Source organism: Leucoraja erinacea, chromosome 29 (assembly GCF_028641065.1).
Source record: "Leucoraja erinacea ecotype New England chromosome 29, Leri_hhj_1, whole genome shotgun sequence".
Lineage (NCBI taxonomy): Eukaryota > Metazoa > Chordata > Chondrichthyes > Rajiformes > Rajidae > Leucoraja > Leucoraja erinaceus.
Genome location: NC_073405.1, coordinates 11,188,037 through 11,210,468, shown reverse-complemented (window position 1 = coordinate 11,210,468; position 22,432 = coordinate 11,188,037). Strand labels below are relative to the sequence as shown.

At 41.5% G+C, this 22,432-nt stretch overlaps 1 protein-coding gene across 11 annotated transcripts in view; it reads right to left on the bottom strand.

Annotated features, from left to right (window-relative positions):
• Nucleotides 1–1,306: 1,306 nt before the first annotated feature.
• The window catches only part of LOC129711148 (transcription factor 12-like), a 128,095-nt gene continuing 106,969 nt past the window's right edge, over nt 1,307–22,432 (bottom strand). For 7 of the 11 annotated variants that reach the window (XM_055658587.1, XM_055658590.1, XM_055658595.1 and 4 more), the window contains 5 exons: nt 21,144–21,264; nt 18,678–18,840; nt 13,673–13,905; nt 7,814–7,959; nt 1,307–3,239 (listed from right to left, as the gene is read on the bottom strand). In XM_055658587.1, the coding sequence (XP_055514562.1) occupies nt 7,817–7,959; nt 13,673–13,905; nt 18,678–18,840; nt 21,144–21,264 (660 nt within the window). In that variant the 3' untranslated portion in view covers nt 1,307–3,239; nt 7,814–7,816. Of the gene's footprint in view, nt 3,240–7,813; nt 7,960–9,995; nt 10,220–13,672; nt 13,906–18,677; nt 18,841–21,143; nt 21,265–22,432 lie in introns of all 11 variants that reach the window. The other 4 variants (XM_055658591.1, XM_055658598.1, XM_055658592.1 and 1 more) reach the window with 3 other exon arrangements.

Below are 22,432 nucleotides of genomic sequence, written 5' to 3'. Positions count from 1 at the left end.
AAAAAAGACAATGTGCTGGAGTAACTCAGCATCTCTGAAGAACATGCTCTACGTAATAAAGCTGTTAGTTCTCAACAGCTTCCTCCTCTTTGAAGCAAGTTAATTTCAAGTCAATGATGGAGCTATATGAAACCAACATCTTTTCAGAAACACCAATCTAAAAGAAATCTCATTGGAAAACCTGAAAGGGATTGATAATGATGTTTTTGGTGGAAATCTATGAATGCTTCTTGTTCATCTATTTCCCATCCATTGAAGTTGCTAAATTAGAATAGTTTCTACTGTCACATTAAGAATGTTATCACATCCTCTTACCTTAATAAGAAACTGCAAATGCCGGTTTAACATGGAAAGACTCAAAATGTTGGAGTAACTCAACAGGTCATGTCATGCAGCATACTTCTTTAGACGGTCCCAACCTAAAACACCACTATCCATGTTCGCCAAGGATGTGACCTGACTAACTGAGTTACTCCAGAATATTGAGTATAGAAGTTGGGATGTTATGTTAGTTACACAAGACGTTGGTGAGGTCATACTTGGAGTTCAATGTGTTCAGTTTTGGTTAGCCTGTTACAGGAAAGATGTCATTAAGCTGGAAAGAGAGCAGAGAATATTTACGAATATGTTGCCAGGATTTGAGGGACAGAGCTGGAGGGAAAGATTAGGCAGGTTAGTACTTTATTACTCAAGAGCACAAGAGCTCGAGGGGTGATCTTAGATATGTATACGATCATGAGGGGAATAGATTGGGTAAAAGAATCAGTCCATCTACTCAGAATCTGCGGGGCAACATTTTCCACACATATGGCGGTGGGTCTATGGAATGAGCTGCCAGAAGAGGTAGTTGAGGCAGGCACTATAACAACATTTAAAAGACATTTTGACAGGTACATGGATAAAACGGGTTTAGAGTGATATGGGCCAAATGCAGGCAGGTTGGACTAGCTTCTTGGTTGGCATGGGCCAGTTGGGCCGAATGGCCTGTTTTCATTCTGTACGACTCCAAGAGAACTCCTAAAAATTTAAATATCAAGCAATTTATAAAAATTCTAGACTAACATTTTCATTAAAAATAACAGGTCATAAATGCCCCAATCCAAACCAACAAAAGCCGCAAATCTGTTAGTACAAGTATATTCCTGGTTGACATTAGGCATTGCGACACCATTGTTTTTCATTCAGTAGTGAATTGGGAACATTTTGTTATTTCCGAAAATAAAAGGTGAAAGACTACACATTTGAATTGACCTTTTCAATAAAAATATATTCGCTAATTTACAGAGAGAAAAAGTTAAGGAAACACTTCTTTAAATTTAAGGTAAACCTTTTATTACAATGACATTGGGTATACAAGATTAAACGGACATTAAAAAGGAGGGGCATTCCTGTTATAAAAATGGCACATGTATTGCTACATTACTGTTATATACATGACAGTTCTCATTAACTACTAAGACAAAAGGAAATGGTTTCAACTACTTTTCTGAATACTCCAGCCAGCTGTTTTGATGCTTGTATAAATACAAAAAAAAACACAAGGAACTCGAGGCACTCAGCAACACAATCAGAAATCTAATTGTGCAACATTTAAGTACTGTGTGGATGCTAGAAGAAGAAGCTTTACCTACATGTAGTAAAATAAACTTCTGGAATTGGACATAGAGTAAAAATCTACAAAAAGTAACTTTCGGAATCCAAGACATTTTCAAGATTTATGGTATAAAAGGATCGCTGTTGTGAAAATAAGCCAACTTTTTTCCTTAAATTTCACTTCGTAAGGGTATACTGCAAGTCTTTTCTTAGCAAAAAAAGCACTAGACAAAAAAGAGGCTTTTAATGAAATGTTAGGCACAGGTCATTTTTCATTCCGTTCACATTGCATCACAAGTACAAGAATGAAAAGGCCACATGTAATTATTTTTTAAACTATTACATACATCTGCAATACTCAAAATGAGCCGAGAAATGTCACTGCATTATATTCAATGCAGTTCTAGAAATGTCAGGCATTTTTACCCTAAAATGTCAAAAAAATTTGTTCATTCAGTCCCAGTTTGCCGTTGCCCATTTTTCCACTTGTTCACATCTTTATTTTTTTTTTTAAATAAAAAAAATGTCAAAAGTACTGTGTGCCTTCTGCTTGGCTGGTGAAAGTCTGCGAATATACGTTCTCAGTGGAAGACTGATTCCGTGTTTTATTTGCAATGGGTTCGTTTCCACAGGTCACACAGGCTGCTGCAGAAATGAATTCAGCTTGACATAATGCAAGCCACTGTTACACAAGTTGCTCGCATCCTTATTAGATTCCACAACCATTTCACGTGAATTTTGAAACATTTTGAACATTACATTGTGCAGGAATCTACAAAAAGGTGGAAACTTTTCCCACTCTTGAGTAAGTCCATGACAAACCTATGGTCATACAATACCTAGAATCTGCAGCATTATTTGCTGCAATTTGAAAGACTTTAAAGACCTTTCAAGTTCTGAGTACATACTATGCCCAGCTACCTTAAAAAACTACAATGTAAAGTCTAATAATGCAAAAATATAGTTTTGCTCATTTTACATAAAATAACTCCCTACAAATGAATGAACTAGCTTTTGTAATGCACTCATTATGTTGGCCCTTCAGAGATTTACCTGATCGTAAAGGCAGGGCAAGAGAAGATCTGTAGAATAGTTTGTCTTGTTGGCTTAACAAGCCCCTCCCCCAGCCAACTACTAGGGAGACATGGAGTGGGCGCATGTCAATCGAGTAAGACAAATATTACTTTCTGGGAATGCTGAAAACCAACAACATCAAAAGTTTTCTGTTTAAACAATAAGACCAATTGCTTACAAAACAAGCAAAAAAGGACTTGAAATTTTGTTCCAAAACAACCTCACATCCTTGTAAGTTTCATTAAAACATACTGGGATTTAACATAAGCTCAGGCACTAATTCCTTTCTTCCACTGTGGGGAAGGTTTTTTTTCCCCTTTGGGCTGTAGAAAAAAAAACCTTTTGCAGCACAGAGATCCAGTACTTCAAATGATATGCATCGACTGTCCTCCCTTTTTAGATAGATAAGGCAAATGCACACGTTCACATTTGCAACTCTGATCCACAAAAGGATTTGTCAGTTTATCATTTTTTTTCAATTTTGGCAGAACAAGGCTTCTTCCTCGAGGAGAAAGATGACAGATGTCACGTCGTTCTTGCTCACCACCTTCAGTTAAACCAGGCAGAGGGAGCTGGAGAAACAAAATGGTAACACTCAGATGAACTATCCAGTCTGGAGCATTCTTTAGAGAAGACAAAGTGATGGGAGTTACTCAACATTTTTATTTATTTTTGAATAAATCTGCATTAAATAGTCAGTATGGTGTTGTACGGGATAGTCAGAATGGGTTTGTACATGAGATCGTGTCTCATAAATCTGATTGAGATTTTTGAAGACATGACCAAAAAGGTTGATGAGGGCAGAGCTGTAAATGTATATATGGACTTCAGTAAAGTATTCAACTAGGTACTGCTTGGTAGGCTGCGCTGGAAGGTTAGATCGCATGGGATCCAAGGAGAGAGAGCTGAATGGATAGAAAATTGACTTAATGGAAGGAAGCAGAGGGTGATAGTGGAAGGTTGCTTCTCAGACTGAAGCCTGTGACTAGTGGTGTGCCTCAGGGTTCAGTGCTGGGGCTGTACTGTTTGTCATCTATATCAATGATTTGGATGAGAACATACACAGCAAGATTAGCAACTTTACGGATGATACCAAAGTGGGTGGTTTTGTAGATAGTGAAGATGGTTGTTAAAAATTGCAGCAGGATCTTGATCGATTGGCCAGGTGGGCGGAGGAATGATTGATGGAATTTAACAGAGTAACGGGAGGTGTTACATTTTGGGAAGTCTAGCATGGGCAAGACCTACATGGTGAATGGCAGGCTTCTGGAAAGTGTTGTAGAGCAGAGGGATCTAGGAGGTGCATGGTTCCTTGAAGGTGGAATCGCAGGTAGATCGGGTCGTCAAAAAAGGCTTTTGGCATATTGGCCTTCATCAGCCACAGTATCGAGTATAGAAGTTGGGAGGTCATATTGCAGTTGTAGAAGACGTTGGTGAGACCGCATTAGAGTATTGTGTTCAGTTTTTGGCACCATTATAGGAAAGATGTTGTCAAGCTGGAAAGGGTGCAGAGAAGATTTACGAGAATGTTGCCAGGACTAGAGGTTCTGAGCTATAGGCAAAGGTTGAGTAGGCTGGGACTCTATTCCTTGGAGTGCAGGAGGTTGAGGGGTGATCTTATAGAGGTGCATAAGGTCATGAGTGAAATAGAACGGGCAGATGCACAGTCTCTTGCTCACAGTAGGTGAATTGAGAACCAGAGGACATAGGTTTAAGGTGAAGGGGAAAAGATTTAATAGGAGTCCGAGGGGTCACTTTTTCACACAAAGGATGGTAGGTGTGTGGAACAAGCTGCCAGAGGAGTTAGTTGAGGCAGGGACTATCCCAACATATAAGAAACAGTTAGACAGGTACATGGATAGGACAGGTTTGGAGGGATATGTACCAAATGCAGGCAGGTGGGACTATTGTAGCTGGAACATGTTGGGTCGAAGGGCCGGTTTCCACACTGTATCACTCTATGACTAAATGCTTTGCATGCTCAAGATGTTTGCAACTATCTTCCACACTGTTTATTTAATCTCCAGGATTTACATAGTCAGGAAAAATAGACAATGGGGAGCTTCCAAAATACTGTCAAACGTGGTTTTGTGGGGCATGGTCAGGGGGGGAAGGGGAGGGAGGAGAGGGCTGTTATCATGCTACTATAAGACGCAAAGTGAATGTGTAACTCAGCGGGTCAGGCAGCACCCCTGCAGAACGTGGATAGGTAGTGCTTTGGTCAGGACCCTTGTTTAGAATTCTTAGCAATTAATTCATAGCCAAGAGCAAAATTTTAGTTTTGGTTTAGAGATACAGCATGGAAACAGGCCCTTCGGCCCACTGAATCAATGCTGACCATCTATCGCACGTTCCATGTTATCCAACTTTCTCATCCACTCCCTGCAGGGTGAATGGAGCAGGGTGAATTAGTGCTGCTGTCTCCCTGCACCATGGGTTCAGGCTTGACCCTAACCTCAGATAAAGGGAAGTGGGACTGGTCCCTCGGGAACAGATACGGACTCTATACAAGGCAAATGGCTGCCTCTTTGCACCAAGGCAAATTCCTCGTATGTGTACATACTTGGCCAATAAACTTATTCATTTTGCAGCAAATACAATTAACTTATTTTGGCAGCGCATCTGTTTAATGAATCTAGGGGAGATAGTCCAAGAGTTATTTATCACAAAACATTTAACCAGAGTAAGGGAATCAAGAACCAGAGGACATACAGTGCATTCAGAAAGTATTCAGACCCCTTCACTTTTTCCACATTTTGTTACGTTACAGCCTTATTCTAAAATGGATTAAATTCTTTTTTTTTTATCAGCAATCTACACACAATAGCCCACAATAAAAAAGTGAAAACAGGTGTTTAGAAATTTTTGCAAAATAATTAAAAATAAATAACTGAAATATCACATTTACATAAGTATACAGACCCTTTACTCAGTACTTTATTGAGGCACCTTTGGCAGTTATTACAACCTCAAGTCTTCTTGGGTATCACGCTACAGGCTTGGCACACCTGTATTTGGATAATTTATCCCACTCTTCTCTGCAGATCCTCTCAAGCTCTCTCAGGTTGGATGGGGAGTGTTGATGCAGCTATTTTCAGGTCCCTCCAGAGATGTTCGATCGGGTTCAAGTCCGTGCTCTGGCCGGGCCACTTACGGACATTCACAGACTTGTCACAAAGCCACTCCTGCGTTGTCTTGGATGTGAGCTTTAGGTCGTTGTCCTGTTGGAAGGTGAACGTCTGCCCCAGTCCGAGGTCCTGAACGCTCTGGAGTAGGTTTTCATCAAGGATCTCTCTATACTTTGCTCCGTTCATCTTTACCTCGATCCTGACTGGTCTCCAAGTTCCTACTGCTGAAAAACATCCCTACAGCATGATGCTGCCACCACCATGCTTCACCGTAGATATGGTATTGGCCAGGTGATGAGCGTGCCTGTTTTCCTCCAGACGTGACACTTGGTATTCAGACCAAAGAGTTCAATCTTGGTTTCATCAGGCCAGGGAATCTTGTTTAGGTGCCTTTTGGCAAACTCCAAGCGGGCTGTCATGTGCCTTTAACTGAGGAGTGGCTTCTGTCTGGCCACTCTACAATAAAGGCCTGATTGGTGGAGTGCTGCAGATATAGTTGTCCTTCTGGAAGTTTCTCCCATCTCCACGGAGGAACTCTGGAGCTCTGTCAGAGTGACCATCGGGTTCTTGGTCAACTCCCTGAATATGTTAGTAAGTCTCTATCCTAAGGCCCTTCTCCCCCGATTGCTCAGTTTGGCCAGGCTCTATGAAGAGTCCTGGTGGTTTCAAAGTTCTATTTAAGAATGACGGAGGCCACTGTGCTCTTCGGGACCTGCAATGCTCCAAAAGATGTTTTATACCCTTCCCCAGATCTGTGTCTCAACACAATCCTGTCTCGGAAGTCTACAGACAATTCCTTCGTCTTCATGGCTTGTTTTTTGCTCTGACGCACTGTCAACTGTGGGACCTTATATAGACAGGTGTGTGCCTTTCCAAATCATGTACAATCAATTTAATTTACCACTTGTAGACTCCTATCAAGTTGTAGAAACATCTCAAGGATAATCAATGGAAACACGATGCACCAAAGCTCAATTTTGAGAGTCATAGCAAAGGGTCTGAATACTTACGTAAATGTGATATTTCAGTTATTTATTTTTAATTATTTTGCAATAATTACTAAACACCTGTTTTCACTTTTATATTATGAGGTATTGTGCGTAGATTGATGATAAAAAAAAAATGACTGTAACCAATTTTAGAATAAGGCTGTAATGTAACAAAATGTGGAAAAAGTGAAGGGGTCTGAATACTTTCTCAATGCACTGTAGGTATAAGGTGCAGGGGGAAAGATTTAATGGGAACCAGAGGGGCAACTTTAGGTTTATTATTGTCATGTGCACAGAGGTTGAGCACGAAGGTTTGTTTTGCATGCTATCCAATCAAATATTATACATGAATAAAATCAATCCAAACTCAGCAAAGCGAAGGGAAATATATAAGGGAAGAGTGCAGAATATAGCATTGTGCCCCAACAGTTCCAGAGGCCAAGTTCAGTGTTTGCAATGGGTTAGAAGTGAAACTTTTGTACTGTGAGGGTGTTGGGTGTATGGAATGAGCTACCAGCGTAGGTAGTTGATGCAGGAACTAAAACAGCATTTAAAAGATACTTGGATGGATGGGTACATGGAAAGGAAAGGTTTGGCGGAAAAGGGGCCAAATGGAGTTTAGATGGGACATCATAGTGAACATTTACAAGTTGGGGCAAAGGGCTCACTTCCATGCAGTACAACTCTTTGACTGACCCAACTAGCATTAGCAAGATGTACCGCCCTAAGTAGGCAACATCACAATCAGCTGAATTTTCTAACATTTAATTTGCTGACAGGGACCATTAAATTAACAATCTAATCTGGGAGACAGGACAGTTTTTCTTCCTGCCACTCCCAGAGACTGATGTATCCGATTAGCTAAGATTCACCTATTGATGATGTACAATTATTCAATGCCACTAAAGGTGTTCTTTAGCACGCAGGTTTATGTAACGTGTAAAACAAAGCAAGCCTCCAAACTGTTCCAGCAGCTTACTTTATTTATAAAGGGGTTTATGGTTGACATTCTACTGATTGATATTTTACCTCCTACATGTGGCTCACTGCATTGTGATTATCTCCCATACCGGGGTGTGCAGCTGACAGAGGCAGAGGCTGCTCTCCCACCACTGCTGATACCTTCTCCTCTTCCCTTCGTTTAAGGCAGGCAGCTTTAGGATTCAAATTACGTTCTGCAGACGACGTGACAGAGAAAAAAAAAAAATTGTAAAACACAAGCCATGAATTAAAAACAATAGAAATATTGTGAGATCAATGTTTGGCTATGTCCTTCAACACAAATCTATTTGTTTTTACAACTTTAAAGTTGGACGAATATTTGAATAAAACAAAGTAAGGACTGTACACATAATGGCAGAATTCCTTTGGATTGAAAAAAGGAATGTTACAGCATATCTTTGAGTAATTAAACAATTGTTCTTTACAGTATGTATGGTGGCATCATATTTAAGAAGAACAAGATTTCTGCCCAAAAATATTGTACCGGCTCAAAGATTGATAACATGAAATATTTTTTAAATCTTTTTCTTTACTGCAATGTGATAATTTTAAAGACCAGGATGAGTGGCAGGAACAAGCTACTACGGTTAATACCTTTGCTTCTCTTTGTCGTGGCAGGCAGTCCAATTCTTAAACTCTAAACCTTATCTTTAGATGTAACTCTTGTGGCGAAGTCTCCCGACTTGGCTAACACATTTAACTGTAACAAGTACAACACCAGTTTCCCCATTTGGCCAGAAGTTCTCCATTTTACTTTCTCTGCTGTAGAGGCTGACGTGGTCATAAAGCCCAGAGATTGTGTGAGGGGGAGAGGGAGGGGAAGGTGTATGCTTATACCATCCACGGCTTGTTAATCAGAAGAGATTAAGTAAGGATCAACAGATGTGGTGATACCATGGTCTTTAACTAAAGGTGGTCTTTTTATGTAAGGCAAGCTTGTCCACTCCCATCCATCTCTGCCTGATCATTGCAGCCTGATGATTTTTTTTTAAAAACCGATGCAGCATGGAAACAGGCGCTCCGGCCCAATGAGTCCACGTCTACCATCGATCACCCCTTCACATTGGTTCTATGTTATTTTGCTTTCTCATCCACTCCCTACTCATTAGGGGTGGTTTACAGAGGGCAATTAACCTGGTTGACAGTACACAGTGGTGCAGCTGGTAGAGCCACTGCCTCTCAACGCCAGAGACCTGGGTTTGATCCTGTCCTTGGGTGTTGTCTGTGTGGAGTTTGCACGATTTCCCTGTGGCCTCGCGGGTTACTTCTGGGTGCTTCGGTTTGTTCCCACATCCCAAAGACTGTGTGTTTGTAGGTTAGTTGGCCTCTGTAAATTGCCCCTAAAGTGTATGGAGTGGATGAGAAAGTAGGAATGGGTGATCGATGGTCAGTCTGAAGAAGGGTTTCGGCCCGAAACGTCGCCTATTTCCTTCGCTCCATAGATGCTGCTGCACCCGCTGAGTTTCTCCAGCATTTTTGTGTACCGTCAGTGTGGACTCCTTGGGCTGAAGGGCCTGTTTCCATGCTCTAATTCCAACTCTGCTCAACTCATGAAACTCATTCACTACGGGATAATAGTCTCAATAATAAAAACAGGAAATGCTGGAAATATTCAAGTCAAGCATTATCTTCGACCTGAAACATTAACAGTTTCTCTTCCCGCAGATGCAGACTGATCTGCTGAGTATTTTTAGGATTTTCTGTTTTTATTTTAGATTTCCAGCATCTGCAGGATTTCTTTTTGATTTTCAAATATTTTCAATAGTTTTTTTTGCAGCAAGAACAATGCTTTAATGTTCACGTTAATTGACTGGTTCTGTGCCAGCGGTATCCTTGATTTGCCTTTTCAACTGCGCAAATGATGCTTTCATTTTCACGAACGCAAGGATGGTGAGCGACGACAGCTTTGTGGTCATTTTAAAGTGATCAATCCCAGCCAATAGACCATTGAGTTTATAAATGCTGATATCCCGACCCACCAGCATCAATGAAACGTATATTTAAAAAAAAAACCCTGTAACTCGCCATTTTCAAATAAAATCAATACAAAAGTTTACATCACATTTGACTTGTTAGTTCACAAATTCATTTTCATTCTGTAGGTCACCTGTGTTTCAGTGTTCCACATGCAGTTGATTATAAAGAAGGTTGAACATGGAAGGAACAGTCAGTATTTGCCCTCGGTACAATGTTAGTTGCTGTACACTACCTCGTACTTGATGCTCAAGGCTGAGAATGACTTGGACGGCCTGATGCAGGATGATCAGTTTGGTCTGAGCTTTATCAGTATTTAAGTGCAGCTGACACATGCGGCCCAACTCTTTGAAAGCCTCATTGTGGTTTCTGATGCGAATTCGCTCTCTGACATTATTTGCCATTCGCCTTTCACGATTCTTCACGTCTTTCTCTTCGCCTGTAAAGCCTTCATCAGTACTGCAGGGTTCATAGTTCCAACAGGTGTTAGTTAGGGATGGCATTTAAAAATAATCGCCATATTCCCTCTGTAGTGCAAAACGATTCTATCAAATCTCAATCATAATTTTAAAATTTTAAATAGGTGCCAAATTTGTTTTAATAAATCAGTTAATGCCTCTGAATTTGTTATCATTGGTAGAGTGAGGCAGGCTAACACAAAAATGTGATCAGTTAAATATAACAATTAGCCAATAAAACAGGTCTTGTGGCTTACAGCAAACTACCACACCCAGAGCAAACTGCTAAAAGAGATGGGTACAGGAGGGTACATAACCCTCATTAAGGAGTTCCAATTCACTACTCAGATTGCATGTTAGTAACTATCTGGCTTTATAAATTATAAAACAAAAAGCGATGGGATATATTCTCAATTAGTTTCTGTGATAGTTGAGACCTTTCGCAAACTTCTAGAATCAATCCTAAATCGATGCAGATTTGGTAAAATGTTTTTTTTAAAACATAGTACGTTTCAATTTTTAATTCTCTTTAAAATGCAAGACTATCACTAACAGCACTTTAGACAGCTGCCTTATGCATTTTCCAATCCTGATGTGCCATTCAGGTAAACATTTTTTTGTTGTTAGCAAAGCTCTGCCAAATGTACTTTGTGTTGTTAAAAAAATGTCCAAAACAATCTAGCATTATTGAAAGCTTCAACATTTCACAAAAGCTAAACCTAACTTTTAATAAATTTAATGTATATCAATTAAGAATTTCCTTAATATCTATATAAAAATTTTCACAGGGAATGCTAGTCCACTCAAATTTATTTGCCTTTAAACCTTTTGTGGTTTGTCAAGTTTCACTATTTGACGTTGATAGTGTTTTTGATTGTACTCACATTTCCTCGCTCATTTTATTTTCTTTGGTTGCTCGTAATCACCACGGTGACACACACTGTCACTGTGCTTTTCTACATCTGAATGCTAGAATTGCTGTTGATTTGCCACAGTGCGCAGAATGAGGCCAACTAGGAAATCTCTCTCACCTTTACTGCTCAGGCTAGCTCGAGGCGGGCTTTTATCATTTACACAGAATCATGTGTTAATGTAAATCAGAACTTTGGCAAAAAAAAAAACAAATTGTTGGAGGATCTCAGCGCGTCAGGCGGCATCCATGGTGGGAAATGGACAGTTGACGTTGCAGGTTGGGACCCTTCTTCAGACTAGAGTTGGAGGAAAGCTGGAAGATAAGCGAGGGGAGGGGTGGGGATGGAGCTGGACAGTGATCCAGGCAAGGTGGAGTTGATTGGAAGACGAGTCCGATGCGACAGCGGACGGTGGAGATAGCAAACGAGGTGATCAGTGGAATCTGAAGGAAGGAAAGTGGGGAGTAGAAGTAGGGGGGGGGGGGATAGATTATTGCACCTTTCACTTGCCAGATCTCGACCCACCCTTTTCCTTCACCTTTCTACCAGACACCCCTCTCTACTCCATCCCCGCCTAAAGAAAGATCCCGACCAGAAATGTCACCTGTCCACTTCCCTCCAGAGATGCTTCCTGACCCGCTGAGTTCCTCCAGCACTTTTTTGCTTTGCTCAAGATTCCAGCATCTGCAGCCTCTTGTGTCTCTAAATCAGAACTTGGAACTGTAATACTAAATCAGAGTTGCCAGACGTGTCAGAACGAACAATTCAATCGTTTAATTTTTTTAAAATAATAAATCAATTTTCAGCCTTGAACACTATCAAGTACGAGGTCAGAATGGAACCAGTGAGTGTCGGTGGTTTGGGACCATCCAAGCTATGAACAGGAGAGCAGAATACATTTGTTACGACATGGAGCAAAAGCTGGCCAGAAGCAAACAGTCCGAAATCCAAGTTTATAACCAAATGCAAAAGGAACTGTTAGACGGCTTGAGTGTGCCAAGATTTCCATGCATTTAGAGGACTGAGAGGGGAGGTAAGCAAGAGGGATAAGACTACAGGCACCCAAAACCCAAGGCACCTCTGAAAAGGTGCAACAGGAACACACAATAATGAAGCAAAGATGTCGAGGAGCACCAAGGAGGCTGGGTTAACCTAGCAAAGCTAAACACAACCCCATAAGATGAACAAACAGATGATCATCCGGTCATTTCTTTCCTGACATTACTCTTGGAACTTTGAGCGTTTTTGGTGAGTCGAGGCAATTACATGTAGCTCTGAGAGTCATCAACATTGATACCTCTCAAAACCAGATTAAGCTTGGGCAAACTTAGATGAGTGTAGTAGTTCAGACCGCAAATGAATGCAGTGGTTTAGATGGTAAATTCACTCGCATTTCCTTTTAGAAGCACGGGACGGGGAAAGAAAATTAAACTCTGGTATCTTGCTGTTGAAAAGCTACGGTGATGCACGATTCTTCCAGTAAATGTGAACAATGAACAGCCCAGCACAGGGGCATACGTTCAGAAGATGCGTGACGTGACAATGTTATCTCGTCTTTCCCCCTTCTCCCTCAGCTACTTCTTTTCCTCCATCTACTCATCAAAGTGGGTATTCTTGCTTCTGCCAGGAAGCAGCTTATATACGACTAATGCTGCATTGCAGCCAAGATCAATCACAACAGGGTGGCACGGTGGCCCAGCAGTAGAGTATCTAGCTGCCTTACAGCGCCAGAGACCCGGGTTCGATCCTGTCTATGGGTGCTGTCTGTACAGTGTTTCTAAATTCTCCCCCCGATCTGCGTGGGTTTTCCCCGGGAGCTCTGGTTTCCTCCCACACGCCAAAGACGTACAGGTTTGTAAGTCAATTCGCTTGGTAAAATTGTAAATTGTCCCTAGTAGGTTTCGGATAGTGTTAATGTGCGGGGATCACTGGTCGGCGCAGATTCGGTGTGCTGAAGCGCCTGGTTCCATGCTGTATCTCTAAACCAAACTAAACCTCCACACTAAAAGCCTGGGAGCAACAGCAATCGGGGCAGAAATTCTGGTTTACAAATTCACCTTTATTTTCCAAGGGTATGGAAGCCAAGTTTAGTATATTTAGTATTGCCTTGGTGGAGATTGATATATTTTCAGTGTTGTGGTCTGGATGGTACAATGCCACAATAAAGCATTGCCCAACATGTCTGACTGTTGTGCAGAATTTCAGATGATGGACTTATTTATTTAGCCATCTAATGTCACCTCACTGCCCCCTCCTAAAAGAAAAGCAATGCTGGATAATATTTCTGGACCAGACATTACCCCCAGGTATTGCTTCACAAACTACACATAAAGCTTCAAGATGATAAAATCGTCACCAGGAAAGTGATTCGGGAGGGCACAAAACTGAATGTTCATTTGGTATTGTAATTTTCTGCAAAATGCCGGGTTTATAAAACAGGAGCTGCATGTTGACGGAGAATAGGGAGGAGAAGCCTTTTGGCATGTTGCATCTCGCAAGTACAGAAAGCCCTATGCCGGATGATATCACTATGTCCAACTGACCTCTGACTTGCTGTTCCAAGTTGAGAATGACTGACACAGCCTGGTGGAGAATAAGCAGTTTTGTCTGTGGCTTGTCATTGTTAAGGTGAAGTTGACACATGCGTCCAAGTTCCTTGAAGGCCTCATTGATGTCACGCACACGCAGGCGTTCACGGGCATTATTAGCTACTCTCCTCTCCCGCTCCCTCTCTGCCTTTTGCTCTGGGAGTAGGTGTTCATCATCATCTTGACTACTGATCAAAATACAATAAAAACATCCCTCAAGTACAAACATATCAACTGAAGGTAATTGAGGCAACTGCATGCCCCCACTTCAAATATCTGAAACAATCAAAAGCATTGCCACACAAATATTTAATAATATTACTACAATTAAAACATTCATGCATTATTTTTGAAGGCTGCAATTCGATAAAACATTTAAAAACTTGGCTCAATTACAAGTAAAAGATCTGAATAACTAAACTGTTCATCTACCAGTTTGCACATTTTTTCTTTTATAATAAAAACATTAATAGTGTCACACATTATGGCTTATACCATTATATCTCACCGCATTCTTGATAGACATGCATGAGTCTGCACTATAGTTACCTACAAGCACAGACACCACAAATTTGTGAAAGTTTGGGTGAAGCTGCAAGACATCATGCCACATCTCACTTTGTAAACTTATCACTGGGTTTCAGAAAAAAATGCAATTAATTGAAAGTTTGTGGCTACGGACAATCTCATTCCAAGAGTTTTGTTACATTTTCAAAATTTTACTTTGCGGAAAGCCGTTGAATATATAGAATTGCCAAACTGTGGCGCCAGAGAGGAATTCCAACTCCATTGCCATTACATTAAGATTACATCTTCTACAGCTGACACGGTCGTGAACATTCTCGGATATGGGTGATTAAATAACTTCCTTGTACAGGCATTGGCGACGCCGCATTTGGAGATCAGTTTTGGTCACCCTGTTACAGGACCTTGCCCACAACATGCCCCTTCTTCACTTCTCCCATCTGCCTGCGTTTGACCCAAATTCCTCTAAATGTGTCCTATCCAAGTACTTGTCTAATTGTTTCTTAAATGTTGAGATAGTCCTTACCTTAACTAACTCCTCTGGCATCTCATTCCATACACCCACCACCCTTTGTGTGAAAAGGTTACCCCTCAGATTCCTATTTAATCTTTTCCCGTTCACCTTAAACCCATGTCCTCTTGCTCGATTTCCTTGCTTTACAATTCTGTGAATCTGATTCTTTGCTGCCCCTTTTTAAATTCCAGCACCAATTCCTGAAAACTTTACTGATAATTTGATCTTCAGGCTCAAATGCAAGTTGCACAATTCAAGGCCAAATGTCTGCTGATTAAAAATATGTGCAGGATATCAAACAGCTGGCAATGCAGAGGCTCGGCATGGAACAAATATTTACAGATGTTAGTGTGCACATCGAGGACACTGTCCCATCACCTGCTTATCCTGCAGACCTCCAACAAATTCCTTCTGGATTAAAATGACGTCACCGACTCACATTAACCCTACTTCTCACTTTAATCCCGAGTAAATTATTGATCAATTGAAGTGGTGTAGCTAGTAGAGCTGCTGTCTTACAGCTTCAATGGCCCGGGTTCAATTCTGACCTTGGCTGCTATCTGTGTGGAGACTGCATGAAAGCTTTTCACTGTACCTCAGTACACAGGACACTAATAAAACAAACAAACTACACTAAATGTACTCCTCGTGACTACCCGAGTTCTTCCAGGTACATTTTCTGCCCTTTCCTAAAATTGTGCAGGTTGGTCAATTGACCACTGTAAATTGCCCCTCAACCCTATGTGGGTGAGTGATAGAAACAAGGTGGGGAGGGTGGGCGCATTGATGGGAATGTGGAGAGAATTAAATGGATCAGGATGGGATTAGTGTAAAAGTGAATGTTTGACAAACTGGGTGAGTGGCTTGTTTCCATGCTGTATCTCTCTATGACTTTTGACAATTAATGAGTTAAATTTTATTTTAATTTGATAGTTTATAATTTACCAAATGCCAAGGAAAAGCAGACCAGTTAAATACGATAGTTAAAGCCTTGGAAAAAAAAATCTCATTATCAATAACCCGACAAGTGTCAGATACGTTAACTTGAATGTGAAAAGCAGAAATATTTCAATGCCACTTAGTTTTATTTCATATACTGGAATAAGTATTTACACAGAGTGGTGTGTGCCTGGAACACTTGCTGCGGGTGATAGTGGCGGCAGATATAGCCATGGCATTTAAGAAGCTTTTAGATGAACACATGGGTGCGCAGGGATGGAGGGGTATGGATCACGTGCAGGCAGATAAGATTAGTTTGGCTTGGCATCATAGAAGTATAGTGCAGGAGGCCATTTGGCCCTTCGAGCCTGCACAGCCATTCATTGTGATCATGGCTGATCATCCACAATCAGTAACCCATGCCTGCCTTCTCCCCATATCCCTTGATTCTGCTAGCCCCAAGAGCTCTGTCTAACTCTTTTAAATTCATCCAGTGAATTGGTCTCTATTGCCTTCTGTGGCAGAGGATTCCACAAATTCACAACTCTCTGGTGAAAATGTTTTTTCCTTATCTCAGTTATAAATGGCCTCTCCTTTATTCTTAGACTGTTGTCCCTGGTTCTGGACTCCTCCAACATTGGGAGTTATTCATAGTTGACAGACAATGTGGGTTAATGAGCCTGTTCCTGTGTTGCACTATAGACAATAGACAATAGGTGCAGGAGTAGGTCATTCGGCCCTTCGAGCCAGCACCACCATTCAATGTGATCATGGCTGATCATCCACAATCAGTACCCCATTCCTGCCTTCTCCGCATATCCCCTGACCACTATCTTTAAGAGCCCTATCAAGCTCTCTTGAAAGTATCCAGAGAACCGACCTCCACCACCCTATGAGGCAGAGAATTCCACAGCTCTTCTATGTGCTATGGACTGCAAAATAATTCCTAATTTACATGACATTGTATGGCAACAGTGGGCCCGACATTTAGATTAGAGATACAGTGCGGAAACAGATCCTTCGGCCCACTGAGTCCGCACTAACCAGCGATACTGCTAATACTATCCCACACACACTAGGGACAATTTTTTTGCATTTATACCAAGCAAATTAATCTACAAAACTGTACGTTTCTGGAGTGTGGGAGGAAACCGAAGATCTCAGAAAAAGCCCACAGAGGTCACAGGGAGAACGTACAAACTCCATATAGACAGCACCCGTAGTCAGGACGGAACCCAGGTCTCTGGTGCTGTAAGGCAGTAGCTCTACCACTGCACCACTGTGTCGCCCGCTACTCCCTCCTGCTTGAAACGCGAGGCACTTAAGAGAATTATTCTGTCCAGCAGCCCACTGATTCTTAATCTTCTTCAGTAATGGGAAAACATGATGTCAGAGGTGAGATCCAGTACTCGACCATAAAAAGGTGGTTTGGATCCACTTGAAATCCCTGCATTCAATCCATGTGCACAATGCTCGTTAATTGCAAAGATCCAGCTGAGCGCCTCAAAAAGGAGGAATTTGCCAATTTCCAGATGGAAGAAAAAAAAAAAAAATCAGCCCGTTTCAAAGTCTTCAAACCTCCAAGCAGTATTCCGTATTTGCTGAGGAGCTCGTTCCATTTGCCACACACAGCTGGAGTTTTACAATTCAATTAAGTGGCACTGAATACATCAACTAAACTTAGAAACTCCGAATTAATATCACAGGCAAACGACTGCTAACCCACAACAATGTCACTGTACCACTCGCACTGATGTAGCCTAATATAGACCTCAAAGAAAATAAACGAACAGGAAGGTGGAACACTGTTACTGTATCTGCAAATCTGTGTTAGGATTTTACAATCTAGGAGATTTAGCTGCATAATCAACAAGTAATACCTATAAATTCTAAATTCCATGGAATATGCATATTGTTCTGTAAAGGCACAACATGCTGGAGTAACTCAGAGGGTCAGGCACCATCTCTGGAGAAGGTGGCTAGGTGACGTCTTGGGTAGGGACTTCTTCAGACCAAATGACAGACCAAATATTATATGTTCTTTTGTTTACAGTGTACTATGTTTACATATTCTGTTGTGCTGCTGCAAGTAAGAATCTAATTGTTCTAACTGGGACATATGCCTCTCGACTCTTCTCCAGGGAAGCAGCCTGACCCGCTGAGTTACTCCAGCACTTTTTGCCTTTCCTTGGTAAACCAGCTTCTGCAGTTCCTCGTTTCTGCATAGTGCCATATGTCCATGGAACCGATGCACTACAATGCTGTGAACTATATTCTGCACTGTATCTTTCTTTCACTCTGCACTATCCATTGTACTTGACTTTGACTTGATTGTATTTATAAAATGATACATCCGAGCTGCTTGGATAGCAGGTAAAACAGAGCTTTTCGCTGTCCTTTGGTACAAGTGACAATAATAAACCTAAACCTAAAATATATGCCTAACAAGTTATCAGAAACACAATAAGGGAAAACATATTCACTAGTTCTAGTACAAATATGACAGCTTATGAATTAGCAATTTCCTAAATGCCTTCATTAATAGTGATGTTATATTATGTACTTATCCCCATGCCCTTATCCTACATTGATAAAGTGGGCACTTACGCTAGTGTGGCCCCCATATTTTGGTTTGGAACCAGCTTCCAAAAAAAGTCTGAATTAAATAATTAAAATTTTCGGAGCAGTGTTATTGACAACTCACCACGTGGCCAAAATAATTTTCAAAAACATCAGACAGAACTCGATGCCTTGCTGACTTTACCCAAATTTTCCACACATTTCCATATACAATGGTGATGATACACACCCAAGAATTATATTAAGGGGAAAATAACACTTTCAATTTACACCTATGATTTTACTTAATAGACTTTATTCTAACAAATAATACATTTGTAAAGGAATACTCAGAGACCTGCACTCAGAGTTACTGAAGACAAGTAGATTGCAATCGAGTTTCTAGGACAAAAAGGCTAATACCTTGTTCTTGATGCCCTGGATGACATTTTGGAATCTTTCCTCTCGTCATCAGATTTGTCTTCTGAACCCGATGAATTGTGGTTTTCATCATCCTCCTTTTCCTCGCGTTTTATATCTGCAGCAGACTGGCCGGCATTTGATCTCTGCAGACCACTGGTCATTCCTGTGGAAGGATGAGAATCAAAGACGTTACATAATCTGAGCAATCAACCAGGAAGTCAGAGAGAAAAGGGACTGTGGAATCTGGAGTAAAAAAACCCAAGCTGCTGGCAGAACTCTGCAGGTCAGGCAGCATCTGTGGAGGCGAATTTGGGGTTGTGTCTTTACATTTGGACAGAGTGTAGAAGGGGATAATGAGAGGAGGGTGAGGAGAGCCAGCTGGCAGATATTAGGTGCAACCATGGGGGGGGGGGGGGGGGGGGGGGGGGGGGGGGGGGAGATGGTGGTCAGATTCAACCGGTGGAGTGGGAAATAAAACTGGGTACACAAACTGCAGATGTTGGAATATTGTGCACAGGACACAAAGTACTGGAGTAACTCAGCGTACTGGAGTCAGGCAACATCTCTGGAGGACACGGATTCTGAAGTATCCCAACTCAAAACACCACCTATTCCCGTCCTTCAGAGGTGCGGTCTGATCTGCTGAGTTACTTCAGCACTTGTTCTAGGACTGAAACTGGGTAATGAGATGATAGAAAGCGGCATAGAGTGGGGGCCATCTGAAATGTAAACATTCTATGTTCATACCATTGGGCTGTAGATTATCCAGGTGGAGTAAGTATATGGTGCTGTTTAGACCTTGGGTCCTACGAAGTCGAGTTCAGTACCAATCCTCCAAGATATTGAAAGAACATAGCATGGCTCACTTTTGCAGCAAGCCCACAATAATTGCTTGCTATATAACCATTGACTTGTTGGAGTATGTCATGAAGAACGGTCCCAACGCAAAATATTATTTGTCCATTCCTTCCACAGATGCTGCCTGACTTGCTGAGTTCCTCCAGCACTTTATGTTTTGCTCCTAGATTTCAGCATTTGCGGCTCTTTGTGTCCCCTCTTTGAAGTATGCCTTAGACGCAGTTTACCCCCCCCCCCCCCCACCACCACCATAAAATAAAATATTGCAACACCACCTGTATTTAGAAAAATGGTTGTCAATTTTCACTTAGGGACATTTTATAAATCTCCCTAGATTGCCCCAAGTGCGTAGGTAATGGGTGCGAAAGTGGGATAACATAGAACTAGCGCGAGTGGGTGATCGATGGACGGTATGTACTCGGTGGGTCGAAGGGCCTGTTTCCATGCCACATCTCTCTAAAATAAATGCCTTCAAGGAAAGCATTCCTTTGGTAACATTAGCAAATGTTTATAATGGATTTATATAATCCACATGGAAATTACTTCTATTTTTCTGTGACAATTAAATCTGACCCCACCAATTTACGAGGAGCTTATTGGAACCCACAATGGGAGGTACATTTATAGTCGGGTGCTAATTACTGAGGGGTCTTTTATACAGGGAGTGGCAATGCAGCTGACGGAGTTCGACACAATTCTGATGAATCACAGGTTTTAACTGGAAGTAACTCAGCGTAGATTTTGGGTTTAAAAAACGGTGTCAGAGTTACAAACCCTAAAAAAAGGAAGCCGAATTATCTCCCCAAAATGTATTGTTTTACCCGGAGGTTGAGAAGAAACTTGATAGAAGTATATACAATTATGAAGAGCATAGATAGGGTAGACAAAACCTTAACCCCAGGGTAGAAATATCCTAGAGGGCATAGCTATAAACTGAGAGGAGGAAGTTTAATGGAGATTCAGGGGGAAAGTTTAAAAAAATAATAAAATAAACAGAGTGGTGGGGGTCTGGAACACATTGCCAAGGGTGATGGTGGAAGCAGATATGATAGAGGCATTTACAAGACTTTTAGATAGGCACATGGAAGTGCAGAGAATAAAAGGATATGGATCATGTGCAGGCAGATGACTTTTTTTTGTAAACCAGTATCTGCAATTCCTTGCAAATTGGTCTTTGACTCCCAGATGCATAGCTGAGATTGGGACTGAATGGGACCTCAACAATGATGCACCAAGTAGAGATTTCCAAAGATCTTGCCCTTTCACAATATAGTTTCACAAATGAGCATTCACTTTAAGTAGTTTAAGAAGGAACTGCAGATGCTGGAAAATCGAAGGTAGACACAAATGCTGTAGAAACTCAGTGGGTGAGGCAGCATCTATGGAGCAAGGAAATCTATGGAGTAGCACCTATGGAGCGAAGGAAATAGGCAACGTTTCGGGTTGCAATTTTGGGTTTAAATCTCGACGAAGAGTGTCTGAAGACGGGTCTCGACCAGAAACGTTGCCTATTTCCTTTGCTCCATATATGCTACCTCACCCGCTGAGTTTCTCCAGCATTTTTGTCTACATTCACTTTAAGGAAACAAGTACACCATGCACACTGACCGCTGTAGGTTTCTGGAGGCCGGTTGAGGTCCGACAGTGCAGTTGACTGTGATGGCAGTACGCGGTTCGACAGGACACTCGGGTTGTTAGATATTCCCGAGCCTTCTTCATGAGCTCCAACCTAGATCCAAAGACAACACATGTTTAGCTATCCAAAGGCTCACGCGAGAAACGGAAAAAAAAAAGACAAGAGCAAAAACAACCCCTGTACCATGGCCTCAGCTCAAGACCTCGCTAAAGACCAAAACTGCAGTTGTACAGGGTCTTGGTGAGACCACACCTGGAGTATTGCGTACAGTTTTGGTCTCCTAATCTGAGGAAAGACATTCTTGCCATAGAGGGAGTACAGAGAAGGTTCACCAGACTGATTCCTGGGATGGCAAGACTTTCATATGAAGAAAGACTGGATGGAATCGGCTGGAATTTAGAAGATTAAGGGAGGGATCTTATAGAAACTTATGAAATTCTTAAGGGGTTGGACAGGCTAGATGCAGGGATATTGTTCCCGATGTTGGGGAAGTCCAGAACAAGGGGTCACAGTTTGAGGATAAGGGGGAAGTCTTTTAGGACCGAGATGAGAAAAACATTTTTTACACAGAGAGTGGTGAATCTCTGGAATTCTCTGCCACAGAAGGTAGTTGAGGCCAGTTCATTGGCTATATTTAAGAGGGAGTTAGATGTGGCCCTTGTGGCTAAAGGGATCAGGGGGTATGGAGAGAAGGCAGGTACAGGATACTGAGTTGGATAATCAGCCGTGATCATATTGAATGGCGGTGCAGGTTCGAAGGGCCGAATGGTCTACTCCTGCACTTATTTTCTATGTTTCTAAAATTCAGTTTGTCCAGCTTCCAGTCGCCCCATGTCAGAAACGACGTGGAGGCTTTGGAGAAACGTGCAGAAGAGGTTTACTAGAATGTTGTTTGAATTAGTGGATATTAGCTATAAGGGGAGGTTGGACAAACTTAGATTTTCTTCTCTGGAACGTTGGAGGCCGAGGTGATGCCTGATGGAAGTATATAAAATTATGATTGAGACAGATAGGGTAAATAGTCAGAACCTTTTTCCCCCGGGAAGATAAATCTAATACGAAAGGGTACAGCTTTAAGGTGCAAAGGGCAAAGTTTAATGATGTATGGGGCAAGTTTTTTTTTAGTTTTTATTATTTTTAAAACAGAGTGGTGGATTTTATTTTACATAGAGTTTTACATGGATGGTGGTGGAGGCAGACACAAGCATATCATTTAAGAGGATTTTGGATAGACATGTGGATTATGCAGGGAATAGAGGGA